General features: G+C 39.0%; 1 protein-coding gene across 1 annotated transcript; it reads left to right on the top strand.

Moving 5' to 3' along the window:
- Window positions 1–375: 375 nt before the first annotated feature.
- On the top strand, window positions 376–10141 carry eci2 (enoyl-CoA delta isomerase 2). Its single transcript, XM_062992046.1, has 10 exons — window positions 376–437; window positions 3867–4011; window positions 4575–4673; window positions 5207–5389; window positions 5931–6000; window positions 7108–7210; window positions 7299–7419; window positions 7665–7754; window positions 8081–8224; window positions 9266–10141. The coding sequence occupies exons 1-10, from the start codon at window positions 385–387 to the stop codon at window positions 9419–9421; spliced, it is 1164 nt and encodes a 387-aa protein (XP_062848116.1). The 5' UTR covers window positions 376–384; the 3' UTR covers window positions 9422–10141.
- The last annotated feature ends 4898 nt before the right edge of the window (window positions 10142–15039 follow it).

The following is a 15039-nucleotide window of genomic DNA, read 5'->3' as shown; positions in this document are numbered from 1 at the left end:
TTGGTGGGGAAAATGACAAGTGATGCTGAGTTGAATATGAAGGTAAGCAAGTTTTCTATGTACGAGAGGTAACTTATTTTATTCTTAAGTTTATTCTGTTTTATTGTGTGTCCTATCATAAATAATGCATTTTAAAAACTTGGTAGGCTACTTCAAAGACATAAAAATAATTGGTCCTTTATAATTTATAATCACTGATCTGTACATTTTAAGATATTAATTTGTAGGTCATTGTGGTTTAACTGGTTTATTATTTTTGAAATGCTAAACATCATCTGTTTATCCTGTGTTGTTTTGGGCGGATGTTGAAAAGGTTATTTGGCTGGAAACTATTGTTGAAATCTGGCAACCCTGAGTCAGTGTATCGAACTCTGTTTCTCTAGTATGGCGGCCGTTTTCGCCAGGCGTCTCTCCCAGTGGAGCACTTTCAGATTTAGGTGAGTTACTGAGCATTAATTTAAACACAGTGGGAGCGATTATGATGTCAGATGTTAAATAGCTCTTATAACTGCTTTAAATGGCTAGAGATGAAATTCATTGCTCTGTTAATAGTGCATCTGATTCTACCAGATGGAAAGTTGAGTACTGCGCAGTAGAAAGTGTACATAAGTGCACATAAGTGCACATTATTAATAATAATGCTGCTGCTGCATACTGTATATTATGGTAGTATGCGCTGTAGGACTGATTGTGGAGACTTCTCTGTTTTATGTCGTTATTTAGGATTCAGCTCACGTATTGTTGATATCAATAGTCTTATCAATAGTAATATCAGACAGTCTTAGCTACACGGTGGGAATGAATTCGCTAGTTAGCATGTGTAGTAGCGTAGCAGCTATGACCTTTACGCCATGTCGTGTATGTTATGTGTTTGATGGACACACATGATTGAAGGTTTGTGTACGTGATGACGTTGATGTGCGTGTGACATTCGCCGTTTGTTCTTTACGAGAGCTCAGGGTCCAGGTGAAAGTATCGACGCGTATGCCACAAACCAAAAAACAGAGCGAAAGATTGTGAATTCGGTGACCTACATGATTCATTAATCAGGGACAGAATTGTTCGTGGCATTAGAGAAGATCAAGTGTGTGCAAGGCTGTTAAGAGAAACAGAACTCACATTGATAAAATTGATATTTACTCACCCATCCAAATCAAAGTGTTCTAATCACTTCCATGGCCACAGGTGTATAAAATCAAGCACCTAGGCATGCAGACTGCTTCTACAAACATTTGTGAAAGAATGGGTCGCTCTCAGGAGCTCAGTGAATTCCAGCGTGGTACCGTGATAGGATGCCACCTGCGCAACAGTTGTCCAACAGTTGTAAGGGCAGTTGTAAGCTGTGCAACAGTTGTAAGGGCAGTTGTAGCTAGTGGTTAAGGTACTGGACTAGTAATCCAAAGGTCGCTGGTTCAAGCCCCACCACTGCCAGGTTGCCACTGTTGGGCCCTTGAGCAAGGCCCTTAACCCTCAATTGCTTACTGTCACAGTACTGTAAGTCGCTTTGGATAAAAGCGTCTGCTAAATGCTGAAAATGAAAATGTAAATGCAACAAGTCCAGTCGTGAAATTTCCTCACTACTAAATATTCCACAGTCAACTGTCAGTGGTATTATAACAAAGTGGAAGCGATTGGGAACGACAGCGACTCATCCATGAAGTGTTAGGCCATGTAAAATGACAGAGTGGGGTCAGCGGATGCTGAGGCGCATAGTGTGCAGAGGCCGCCAACTTTCTGCAGAGTCAATCATTACAGACCTACAAACTTCATGTGGCCTTCAGATTAGCTGAAGAACAGTGTGTAGAGAGCTTCATGGAATGGGTTTCCATGGCCGAGCAGCGGCATCCAAGCCTTACATCACCAAGCGCAATGCAAAGCGTCGGATGCAGTGCATGCCGCCACTGGACTCTAGAGCAGTGGAGAAGTGTTCTCTGGAATGACGAATCACGCTTCTCCGTCTGGCAATCTGATAGATGAGTCTGGGTTTGGTGGTTGCCAGGAGAACGGTACTTGTCTGACTGCATTGTGCCAAGTGTAAAGTTTGGTGGAGAGGGATTATGGTGTGGATTTTTACAGGAGTTGGGCTCGGCCCCTTAGTTCCAGTGAAAGGAACTCTTGATGCTTCAGCATACCAAGACATTTTGGTCAATTTCATGCTCCCAACTTTGTGGGAACAGTTTGGGGATGGCCCCTTCCTGTTCCAACAAGACTGCACATCAGTGCACAAAGCAAGGTCCATAAAGACATGAATGAGCAAATTTGGTGTGGAAGAACTTGACTGGCCTGCACAGAGTCCTGACCTCAACCCGATAGAACACCTTTGGGATGAGACTGTGAGAGAAGACTGTGAGCCAGGCCTTCTCATCCAACATCAGTGTCTGACCTCACAAATGCGCTTCTGAAAAAATGGTCAAAAATTCCCATAAAATCACTCCTAAACCTTGTGGAAAGCCTGCCCAGAAGAGTTGAAGCTGTTATAGCTGCAAAGGGTGGGCCGACATCATATTAAACCATATAGATTAAGAATGGGACGTCACTCAAATTCATATGTGTGTTAAGGCAGACAAGCAAATACTTTTGGCAATATGGTGTATCTGTCGTGCAAATAAAGTGACATCCAGTCAGGTACAAGTGCTCAACGAAGAAGTTGAAGTCAACAAAGTTAAATGTGTCAAAAGCACAAAACTGAATGGCAGAAACAAAACTAAGACAGTCCAATACGAACGTAGGAGCTAATCAAAAACAGTTATAAACAGCCAGAAAACAGACACACTTTGCTTCAGATGTGGCTACGAGCACAAACACAATGTCCAGTTTATGGTCAAACTTGTAAAGCAGGGCAAGAAGATTTCTTCATAGGAACTGTTCAAGTTCAAAGAAAAGAAACTTTTAAAAGCATTGAAAGTGTCACAACAGAAACGCAAAGTGAAAAGAATAAATGGAATCAAGACCTCAAAATAAACAACAAGAACATTGTTTACAAACTGGACACTGGTGCTGAATGCAATGTCATGTTTGCAAAAACCTACAGTTCACTTGGAATTAAAACAAAGCTCAAAAATTCAGATTGCAAATTGCTCACCTATTCTGGCCACCAGATGTCACCATTGGAAAAGCTAACACTCACCTGTGAACACAAAAATTCAACATTGAATTCCAGATAGTGACATACCAGCAATACTAGGGCATGAAAGATGTGAAAAATTAGGCATGATCAAATGATTGCACGTAATCAAAGCTGAAGATGATCTATTAAAAGATTTTGATGATTTGTTTACTGGTCTTGGATGTTTACCAGGGTATCACCACATTCAGATTGATCCCAAAGCCACACCAGTTCCACTTGCACTGAGAGAAAAGATACTTGAAAAACTGCATTAAATGGAACAAATGGGTGTAATTGCCAGACAGTCAGATCCCACTGATTGGGATTCCTTTGTCTTCCTTACGGGGTGTCATCAGCTTCTGAAGTTTTTTAAAGGACAATTGCACAGATCATTGAAGGCCTGGAAGGTATGATTAATGTCATGGACGATATCCTAGTCTGGGGTGAAACAATCGAGAAACATGATCGTAGACTCATTCTCTTACTGCAAAGGGCGAGACTGCTCCACCTGGGGATCAAACCCAGGACCTTCTTGCTGTGAGGTGACAGTGCTACCCACTTGACTCCATGACTACTTCGTACATTACACCCCACATTCAGTTAGCTTCAGAGTTCAATCTTCATTTCCATTGAAAAGTCATTTATTGAAATCAAAACTTACAAAGATATATTTCTCCAGCACTATCAACACATTATTTGCAAAAAGGAAATTCTGATCAGAGCTTAATTGTGTATTATCTTTGTCTACATGTATTTTAAGGTTTCCTTATGTTCAGATGCACACAACTGGTGCATTAATGGGAGCATCAGTGGAGGACTTCAGTCATGCTAAAAATCAACTTGGCACACTAAAAAAGGACCCTGGTAATGAGGTCAAACTTAAGATCTATGCCCTTTTTAAACAGGTGAGATTGTTCACCCAAAGTCACCTGTTAACCAAGATATAAACACTCAGCTAAAATGTTTTATTAAAAAAAATATGTTAAACAATTTTTCTGGGTATTTAGGTTTCCTTTAGACTAACTATAGACCAATGCAGAGTGAAATGTGCACTGTGGTTTGAAAAGTCTGTCTTTTAGATTGTTCTAAGCCAAAAAAGTAAAATAAGTTTAAAAGCCTTAAAAAGTTATCTCATGGTATGGGGTGAATTAGTTCCTATGACTTAGCTGAAACACTTTCACTTTATCTGTTAATTGCAAAGTTATCAATTACAGATTCTTTTGTTCAAGAGACCACTTTTGTTTCTGCTTTGATGTAAGCTTTAAAAAAATGGCATTTTAAAATGCAATAAACAGACATACTTCCAGACCTTGCAGAGTACACACATATAAAATTAAACTAGAATTACTAACAGTGATAAAACACCACTACTAAAAAAAATAATCTGTCAACCTAAAAAAAACAATAGTCAGGTTCTCATTCTGACATGCCCATTCTAACTTGTCTGTTTTATTCTGTCTGTAATTAGGCCACACAAGGACCCTGCAGTACCCCAAAACCAGGAATGCTGGATTTTGTAAATAAAGCAAAGTGGGATGCATGGAAATCTCTGGGTGTGTTAACACAGGTAAGATAATCCTTTGTTTTATTTGGGATTAATGAAGTCTTTCTGTCTGTCTGTCTATCTATCTAAACATAAGTCTAGTTCTAAAACTTACCTGTGAAGCATTTCGTGGACCTGGGTTGTTATTTACAATTGGGCTGAGATTATACTTGATTTGTAACTATGTGTCTATATCCTGGTCAGGGTCACAGTCCCTGAAAACACTAGGCACAAGGCAGGAATACACCTTGGACAAAGCGTCAACCACCCTCCCTTTCCTGCCAACATAGCCAATCATCTGGTTAGAAACCAAATCTTAGCGCTGCAAAACCCGAGTGTCCTTTATTTCTGTTTTATCTGTGCCATTTTATTTCTGAGGATGTGCATAAGCAGTGCACTTCAAGCTAAAGTGGCTGACCGTTGTTGAAGGGAATTATAATGCTGACCTCAGGGGAAGGGGGGAGGGTAAAATAAATGATGGTCTATAATAAGAGTAGATGATTGAGATTAGAAACACAACTGTGCTGATTACTTTTCTATATTCTCTGTGTAATCAGGAGGATGCCAGGCAGCAGTATGTGGACCTGATCTCGTCTTTGGTGGCTGCAGAGGTTCCTGCAGTAGCACCTTCACCTACAGGAGGTGCAAAGGCATTCCAGACACTGCTGGTCACTACAGAGGATAACATCACCACCATTCGACTTAACAGACCAGAGAAAAAGAATGCCATAACTGTTGAGGTACACTTTGGAGAAACGTATTCCAAATAAATTAGCTTATCTTAGTCATGCTTCCTTTAACAAGCAATAATTTGCCAATTTTTGTTTTGTCTTGTTTTCTCTTTTTGTAAAATTTTCATTAGGCTCTTGGTGGTTCAGCAGTTAAATATGCTAGACATAATTTGTTATGTCTGGGGGGAGGGGTCACCTCACTGTTAGTGCCGGTCCCAAGCCCAGATAAAATATGGGTTTTTATCAGGAATGGCATCAAAAGTAAAACTGTGCCAAATCAGTTATGCAGACCAGAATAATCCACTATAGCCTATATCTTCTAGTACATTCCTTATATTATTAATTTATTCTTATAGGTTTTATTTGCAAAGTACAGTTAAAAGGAACAGAAGAAACCAACTACAGAATTACTGTATTTCTGTAGTTTACTTTCAGATGTGCTTAATGTGCATTAAATGTGCTGAATCATTTATTTTATTTTATTGTGCATTCTTAATTCTTTTAGAAAATATACCATATTACAACATCTTATTTTCTGGGCCTCTTTTAGATGTATAATGAGCTGATGGAAGCACTGGCTCTTGCTGGAAAAGATAACTCTGTCATCACAGTTCTCACAGGTACTACAGTCTGGTATTGAATACACACACACACACACACACACATGCAGGTAATTAGCTGATACATGTTTGGTGTTTAACATTTACCTATTTCTTTGTAAATTGAAGCTACAAGCATTTTACTGTACTGGACTGTAAATCTGTATCACCCAGAAGAGTGATGCCGTATGCGGCCAGAAAGTTCCACTCCTAAATACAGAAGCAGCCCAAAAAATACATTGCTGCCAGTCATTTGGTTAAAAATTGCCTTTTCTTTGCCTGTGTGAGTTTTGCTAACAAAAAAGCTGTAGTACCTTGGTGCAGCAGGTTGTTGTGCTGCTTTACAGTTTTGGGGGAAGGTTGTTACCTCCATTCACTGTTTGGCATAGGTTTGTGAAGCTTGTCTTTAATTCATACAGGTTTTCTGTGATTATACATGTTTTTATGTACTTCATTGGATTAGCCACTTGTAGTTATAAGGTGAATGTGCAAATCACCCTTACTTAATTAAAGTGGCTACTAACTGTCACCGTACAGGTCTTGGGTTTAATTCCCAGGTGGAGCAGTCCTGGTCCTTTCTGTGTGGAGTCCCAGTGTCTGTGTGGGTTTTTTTACTCCCACAGTACAAAGACATGCAAGTGAGGTGAACTGGAGATACAAAATAGCCTGTGATGGTGTTTGACATTGAACTGAACTCATGAATCATGTGTAACATGTAACTATCTGTCCTGTCATGAATGTAACCAAAATGTAAAACCTGATAGTAAAATCCCGATAAACAAAGTGGCAACTATAGATTAATAAAAGCATAGCTGTTTCATTGTGAAATGCTAAACACCATTTTCAAAGCTTGATGATGGTACCTAAAACTGGATTTGGTCTGAGTAAGTGTTGGGGTTTGTAGTTGGGTAGTTCTGTGTGTTTTTAGCCAATATCTGGTTTCACTAAACTAAAACTACCAAATGTCATGTAATGTTAAACACGCATTAGCTAATCATCCACATTCTCATTAATGGTGTAAAATTTGTGTCAATGTGATTTTTAACAAACAATTCCCTAGGACTGACTTAAATAGTTCTTACAGAGTGTATCAGTCACCATATACTGTTTATTATATCTTTATATTAGGAAGTGGAGACTTCTACTGCAGTGGCAATGACCTGAACAACTTTACCAAAATTCCAGAGGGTGGTATTGAGAAGATGGCTAAGGATGCTGGAGAATTACTAAGGTATTTAGCTCTATCATGTTAGTTCCAAGATGTTTAAATCTACAGTTGAGAGTGCAGAAAGCATCTATGTTGTACTTTATATTTACAGGAAGTATGTAAAAGCCTACATTGACTTCCCAAAGCCTCTGATTGCTGTCGTAAATGGACCAGCTGTGGGAGTTTCTGTCACTGTACTCGGACTTTTTGATGTCATCTATGCTACACAGAACGTAAGCTGCCAGTTTAAACTTAAAATCTAATTAAATATCATTGCATTTTACTTAAATGTTTTATTTACTTTGATTAGGGTTGTAAAATTGTATTTCATTTGTATTCATGTACCCAAATTATTGTCAATAAATTATTTTTAATAAATTATTTTAAGATCATGAAATTTTAACATTGTGTCGCTAACAGATCCTTAATAATTAACCTTATGTATGGTTTTATCATTTCTTCTCTTACTGTCCCATAGGCAACATTTTACACGCCCTTTAGCAATCTGGGACAGAGTCCCGAAGGCTGCTCCTCATATACCTTCCCTCAGATTATGGGACGTGCTAAGGTACAATTACACACAAGTCTTATATATTTGAATACCACTTATTAAATTTTAAATGCCTTTTAGATTAAGTAAAAATTAGGTAAAAACTTTACTAGTAAAAAATAATAAAACTACAACAAATACCTAAGAAAATAAAGCAATTAACCCTTTATTAGCTATATTGCTAAATATGTTTAATTCAGAAAATAAACAGTAATTATAATACACAGAGGTGTTTTTTTTAATTTCCTATGAAAGAGATAATTTAATCAAACAGCAATTTTTATTATTTTTACTCATTTATTGTTTTGTTTAAAACTGCTGAAACCTGTTTTATCGGTATGCAGGCCAGTGAGATGCTGCTGTTTAATAAAAAGCTGACGGCTGCACAAGCGTGTGAACTGGGACTGGTAACTGAAGTTTTTCCTGATAGCAGTTTTCAGTCAGAGGTCTGGACCAGGCTAAAGGCCTATGCTAAACTGCCCCCGAATGTAAGTGTGCTTTTGTCCTTGATTTCAAGTCGAAAAGTTTTTTTTGCTAGCTTTTATTTATTAGTTGTGATACAAACAAAATCTGCTGCTTGTCTGTGATTACAAATGTGTTTGAAATTACCTGTGACTTGGATGTAAAACATTTTCAGGTTCCTACAAAGCATCTGTAGATGTAAAAAATATTTAATAATATTTTCAATCATTTAATAATGCTACTTCCCAGTGGTCGGTATATTAAAATGCAATTGTGGGCCGCTCAGGTGGCGCAGCGGTAAAGTACGCTAGCTCACCTGAGTTGGGGTTTCGAATACATCGTATCGAATCTCAGCTCTGCCTTTCCGACTAGGCTGGGCAGCAGTATGAACAACGATTGGCTGTTGTTCAGGGTTAGGGGTAAGAAAGTCGGATCATAGGTCCTCATAACTGGAGTGACTGCGGCCCCTGCTGGCTGACTGATGGCACCTGCACAGGGCTGAGAAATAATGCTGATGGGGGTGTGGCCCTCCGTGCACAGTGTCTGTCAAGTATATGAACTAGACTTGTGCAGGTAAAAAAATTCACTATCTGTACGTACCGGAGGGGGCGCATGTCAGTTGAGAGGCGTCCTTAGTCAGCGGTGAAGGGTCGAATCAGTATAGAGGGTGCATTCAGGGTAATTAGACACGACTAGACTGGGGGATAAAAATTGGGGGAAAAAAGCGGGGAAAAAATATAAATAATAATAAAAAAAATACAGTTGTTAAATGTGCAAAAAGCTGTAAACATTGGTTATGTTTAGGGCCTTGTTCAGAATTTGCAAGTGTAATTACTTTTGTCAGATCCTGATGGCGAAGCCTTATGCTGATTTCCTCCCTTTAAACATAATGCAAAGAAAACATAAGTTAGCTCCTCCTGTTACATATCCTATATGCCTTTCTGAGGCTATGTTCAGAATGAACTTTACAGCCTAAAAACATTTGACCCTGTAAAGTAGGTGAATATAATTGAAATTAAAAGTAGCATAATCCTGATTGTGGTCTCTGTTTCTTGTCTGTTCCTCAGTCTCTAGCTTTTTCCAAGCAGCTGATGCGGCAGGTGGATAAAGAAAAACTTCACGCCGTGAACGATGCTGAGGTGGAGAGACTGATGGAGCGCTGGCTCTCTGATGAGTGCATGCAGGCCATCATGAGCTTCTTTCAAGCCAAGTCAAAATTATAAAGAGAAACATCTAAGCTAAGTAAAGAATAACCATAGGTGACTAACCTAAATTACAAATGTGTTAAAAAACAAGGTAGGTTACTAATGCACTTTGCAACTTCCAACTGTTTGCTGTGATTAAAAAGAAGAATGTTGTATAAACAAGCTCAAGTGTTCAAGAGCTCTATGTTCAAAGAGATGTTTTTTTAACCCAAAACTGTTGACGTAAACAATAATGAATGAAAGCCAGCCTTAATAAAGCTGACATGTGGTTGCTTAGCAAAAATTGTGGAGTCACCACATGTGAAGGATGATCACCCAGCTTTTTTACTTCAGAGCAAACAAACAAATACAGATATGTCTCAAAGCATTTTTGGTTTGATAGCTGAACATCTGGCTTTGTATCTTCAGAGCCTTTAGGCTTTCATCAAAGGGGCAAGTACTAACTGACCTTGTTTTAATTTGTTTTGTACATTTGTTTGTTTGAGGTTTGTTTCATGAAGCCACCGCGTTTAGCTATGAACCAAATATAGATGGCTTTTAAAAAATTTTTTATGAACATATAACATATCCATGATGTACATTTTTGCTATTTGAGATTTTGTTCATAACCTGTAATAAATTACATATAATTTATTACAAAAACATTAAAAAAAGCATCACATTTTCATTTGTTAGTATGTACAAAATAGAATGGTAAATCTTTGTACTTTTGTCAGTTAAATAAAGATTCAAAATAACAAAGCACAGATTAGTGGTGTTTTTTCCCCTCGCATTTTAGAAAATATCCATTTTTCAGGGAATGGAATTTGTAATGATTACAGCTTTTTTAATTGTATTCCATGCGTTTGAGATTTGGTACTGTGTGGAGTGATGGACTGTAAGCTAAAAAAAGTGATTCTGGCTTAAAGATATCTGCTACCCTTTTCAAGCTTAATATGCTTTTGTCTATTCTGTAGGTAAGTGTCACACAGTATAGCTCAAATTGCTGAACAGCACAACATCGCTTGAGGTGATGATGAATAATGATGCATAATGCTTAAATATTTCTATATATACTTGTAAGCCATATTAGCCTCATGGCTCTTGTCCAAACCTAAAGAAGCAGACCTCAAATTTAAGTCTTATTAAATTGAAGACTTATTGAATCCAGTGGTGTCTACAAAATTGAACAGTAAACTAAAGGTTAATTTAGTGATTAATTAGAATTTTGCAAGCAGATCAGGCTGTTGGAGCGCTTCCATCAACGCTGCCTCCGTTCCATCCTTGGTATCAAGTGGCAAGACTACGTCACCAACGAAGAGGTTCTCCAGCGAGCCAACCTGCCCAGTCTGGAGTCCATACTGCTGCAGCAGCAACTCCGTTGGGCTGGACACGCTGGAGGACACATGAATGCCTAAAGCCGTCTTCCTTGGCGAGCTGAAACGGCAAACATGACTGTGGCGCTCCCAGAAAATGCTTCAAAGACCAACTAAAGAAGCAGCTGTCATTGGCTGGGATCCAGCACCAGACATGGCAACAGGAAGCACTTGATCGGGACAAGTGGCGCTATTCCATCAGAAGAGCCACCAGAAAGTTTGAACATGAGAGGAGCGATGCAGCAAAAGAAGTGCAGGAGGCGGAGAGAGGGATCAAAGAATCAACCAATAACAGCTCCAGTTCCTTCCTTCATCTGCCCAAGATGCGACAGAATGTGCGCCTCACGCATCGGCCTCTTCAGTCACCAGAGGGCTGAAATCATCTTCTTTCTTCCCATGATCCTTGCACGCGAGGAACCAGCCATCATCATCAGTTAGAATTTGGAAATTCACTGAAATTTAGTGATATTGCTGTATGTCCAAGATTGATTTCTGCACACCACACTGCCAGTCTTTGGACTTCATTCCTATAGGCTGCCTCATCTCCTTCTAAGGTAAGTCCAACCACAGTCGTGTCATCTGTGAACTTGATGATGACGATGGTGGGATGGGTGTGGGCACAGTCATGGTAGAGCGTAGTAGAGAGTGCATGGAAAAGAGGACAAAGCCCTGTGGACCACCATTGCTCAGTGTAAGGGTGCAAAACCACATGTACATTTTGAAACTATGGTGGATTCCTATATTGGTGGAATAATTTTAGTTGTTCCAAGTATGCTCACTAGATGGCAGGCTTTACCATGCAAAGTGATTTTTGCCACCTATCTAGGACTTCTTTCCTATTTGTAAACAATGATCATGGTTTTAAAAGTTAATAATGACTGTTAGTTTGATCATTTATTTTTACTAACAGCTTCATTCTGGTAAGAGTCTCAGTGGGTTCTACTCTAGACATAAGGCAGAAAACAGCCTTGACAGGGTAACGTTCCACTGCAAAACACACACACACACACCTATTTTGGCATCATTTTAGAATATCTAAACCTTCTGATGGAAGAACACCAATGTACCTGAAAGACACAACAATGAAAACTTAATACTTCTCAGAGACAGTGACAAAAGTCAAAGGTTAAACTCAGGTTCTCAGGACACATGTTGCTGTACAGCAGCTACAGAGCCAGCTTTGCCACCAACCTCCAGAGGTTGTGGAGTAGGACATGGAGTAAGATATCCATTGCTGATAATAGGAGATTACATCTGCCATGGAACTGCTAATGGACTTGATTCCTGTATCTGTTTAGCTGCCAAACAAATGTCTTCACTGATATTTTATTATCGAGACGTTTTCTGATTGAATTGACATGTTTTTGTCACATTTCTAACTTTCATAACTACATTGTGTGTGTTTTTTTTTATAAATGCACAAAGAACTGACCTCTGCCCCATTGAACACCTTTAGGATAAAATGGAATGTTGGGTGCTAGCCAACGGCCCTTAATGGGTTGGTGTCCTGTCCATGGTGTGTTACTGCATTGCACCCAGTGATTCCAGGAAAACCATACCCATTGCCACCCTAAACAGGATAAGAGTGGTAAAACAATACACCCTTGGTCAGACACTTTTTTAATGGAATCAGATTTTTTTTAATGGAATTTCTTAAAAGGTTGGTTAAAAGTTTAAGGTTTGCAAACAATTCTCTTGATTTAAAAGATAATAACTAGTTGAACTGTAGATGTTTGAAAGTTTTTTGCTGGTAAATCATAAGACATGTTGTTTTTCACTTTTCAAGCTAGTTTTTAACAAAAAATTATTTCCAGGAAAGAGAAAAACTAAATGAAGAGTGTGTCCGTGTGAGTCTGTGTTTTTCCAGCTGAAGCAGCACTAGGCATCCAGGCCTGAACTCGTAAAAAGTGCTACATGTGAACACTCGAGTCAGCAGCACTGTGTGGGAGCTAAACATAACTTCACTTCCTCTGAGTGTTTGACACATGCAGGTTAAAAGCCTGACACACTGCTGATTAATGGGTCTTCCAAATGGAATCTAGTCTGCTTAGTCTACTGTTACCCACAGCGGTGACTTTAAGAGTTTGCTTTTATTCACACTACAGCCACACACATATTATATATGTGTATATAAACATATATATGTATGTGTACATATATATGAATAAATATACCTCTTAATTATTATGTTCAAGGGTTTTGCCCACACCTGCAAATCCTACAACCCCAAATAAGGAAAAGTTTGGACAGTGTGAAAAAAGATAGTAACCAGTGATAGCTCAGTGGTTAAGGTACTGGACTAGTAAATAGAAGGTTGCCGGTTCAAGCCCCGCCACCACCAAGTTGCCACTGTTGGGTCCCTGAGCAAGGCCCTTAACCCTCAATTGCTCATCATGTTCCGCTCATTGTGTAAGTCGCTTTGGATAAAAGCGTCTGCTAAATGCTGAAAATGTAAATGTAAAATGTTAACTTAATTTCATTTGTTAATATTCATCTATTCCTGCATTTCAGGCCTGCAACACATTTCAAAAGTTGAGACAGGGGCAATTTAGTAGATCTCTTGCCGCCCTAATACCAGTCAAGTCAAGTCAACTTTATTTATATAGCGCTTTTTACAATAGACATTGTCTCAAAGCAACTTTACAAAATCCAGGACCAACAGATACAAAAACCCCTGTTGAGCAAGCCGAGGGTGACTGTGGCAAGGAAAAACTCCCTGAAAATTACAGGAAGAAACCTTGAGAGGAACCAGACTCAGCAGGGCCCATCCTTCTTGGGTGGCCTGGAGGATACTTTAAATAAATACACGATTTACACAAATCATACAAACACAGAATTAAATGATCTAAAAGTCATAACTGGTAATAAATAGATAAATAAACAATTAAATAATAATAGAGTTGTTATCCGCTCTAGTCTTCAATAAAGTCTGTAGTGATTTCTTGTCGTTGCAATTACTCCAGACCCGTCACATCTGACAGGAGCAGCATCGTTGTCCCGGCAGTCTCGACTTCAATCCTTAACCTCGGCGGGTAAACAGGTTTCCATCAGAATGCCCTCGGGGTAAAACAACAGAGAATGTAGTTAATAATGTACAATGCTAGTTGACAAACAGTTTTACAGAGAGTTTTAGACTCCGGCAGCCCTAATTATTACAGCATAACTAAAAGGGAGAGCGAGCAGGTAACAAGGTCATGAAGGCTTTCACAGGACATCAGCGCCCATCTCCCCACCGTCATCAAACCTGAGTGATCGGACAAGAGAGGCAGAACGACAGCAACCCAACATCCCTGATCACCACAAGTTTCTATGACCAAGAACCCCCAAGCTCTGCGCCTTTGTCTATACTAATCAAAAGCCTGAGAAAATAAATATGTTTTCAGTCTAGACTTAAACATTGAGACTGTGTCCGAATCCCGAATAGAGGCAGGAAGATTATTCCAGAGTTGTGGAGCTTTGTAAGAAAACGCTCTTCCACCAGCCGTGATCTTTTTAATTTTAGGAACTATAAGTAACCCTGCATCTTGTGAACGAAGTGGACGCGCTGGGCTGTAGTGATTAATAAGTTCACTCAGATACTGTGGAGCCAGACCATGTAGCGCTTTATAAGTTAGTAAAAGTATTTTGTAATCAATGTGAAATTTAACTGGCAGCCAGTTAAATACATAGTTAAATACATAGTTAGCTAACTAGCCAACTTAGCTGCATATTAGGAGAAGATTTTACCATGAGGTAATGGAGCAAACAGAATGCAGTCTGGTAACAGTTGTAAATGTCTTTTATTTTATTAAGTGGTAGAAGTTATGCAAATTGTCTGATGTCTCCTTAGTTTTAAGTTAACCTTGCTACTTACTGAAGGTCTGCCAGTACTGACTTCCAGGCACTTCCAGACACTTCTGGAAGTCATTCATTCACAACATTGTGGCAACAGTTTTTCTGTTACAGCATGAATGTGCACCTGCATGCAAAATGAGGTTTACACAGACATGTGGAGGAACTCCGGTGACCTGCAAAAAGCCCTGGCCTCAAGCTTATGGACACACTCCAAATTATTGTGGAAAACCCTCTCAGTAGAGTGAATTTTTGATGATTTTTAGGTAGGGTGTCTAACAAGCTCATGGTCAGGTGTTCACATACTTTAAACATACAGCATACATTATTTATTTTCTTACCTTTATTACCTTATTAAGCCACTTTATTTTTTAACTAAGAAAACCAAAAGTAATTTTCAAATTATAATGCATAGTGAAGCTTTATAGCAATCTATTTATGACCTTAACG

The sequence above is a fragment of the Trichomycterus rosablanca genome, chromosome 3 (assembly GCF_030014385.1).
Source record: "Trichomycterus rosablanca isolate fTriRos1 chromosome 3, fTriRos1.hap1, whole genome shotgun sequence".
NCBI lineage: Eukaryota > Metazoa > Chordata > Actinopteri > Siluriformes > Trichomycteridae > Trichomycterus > Trichomycterus rosablanca.
This window is presented reverse-complemented; position numbering and strand designations above follow the sequence as displayed.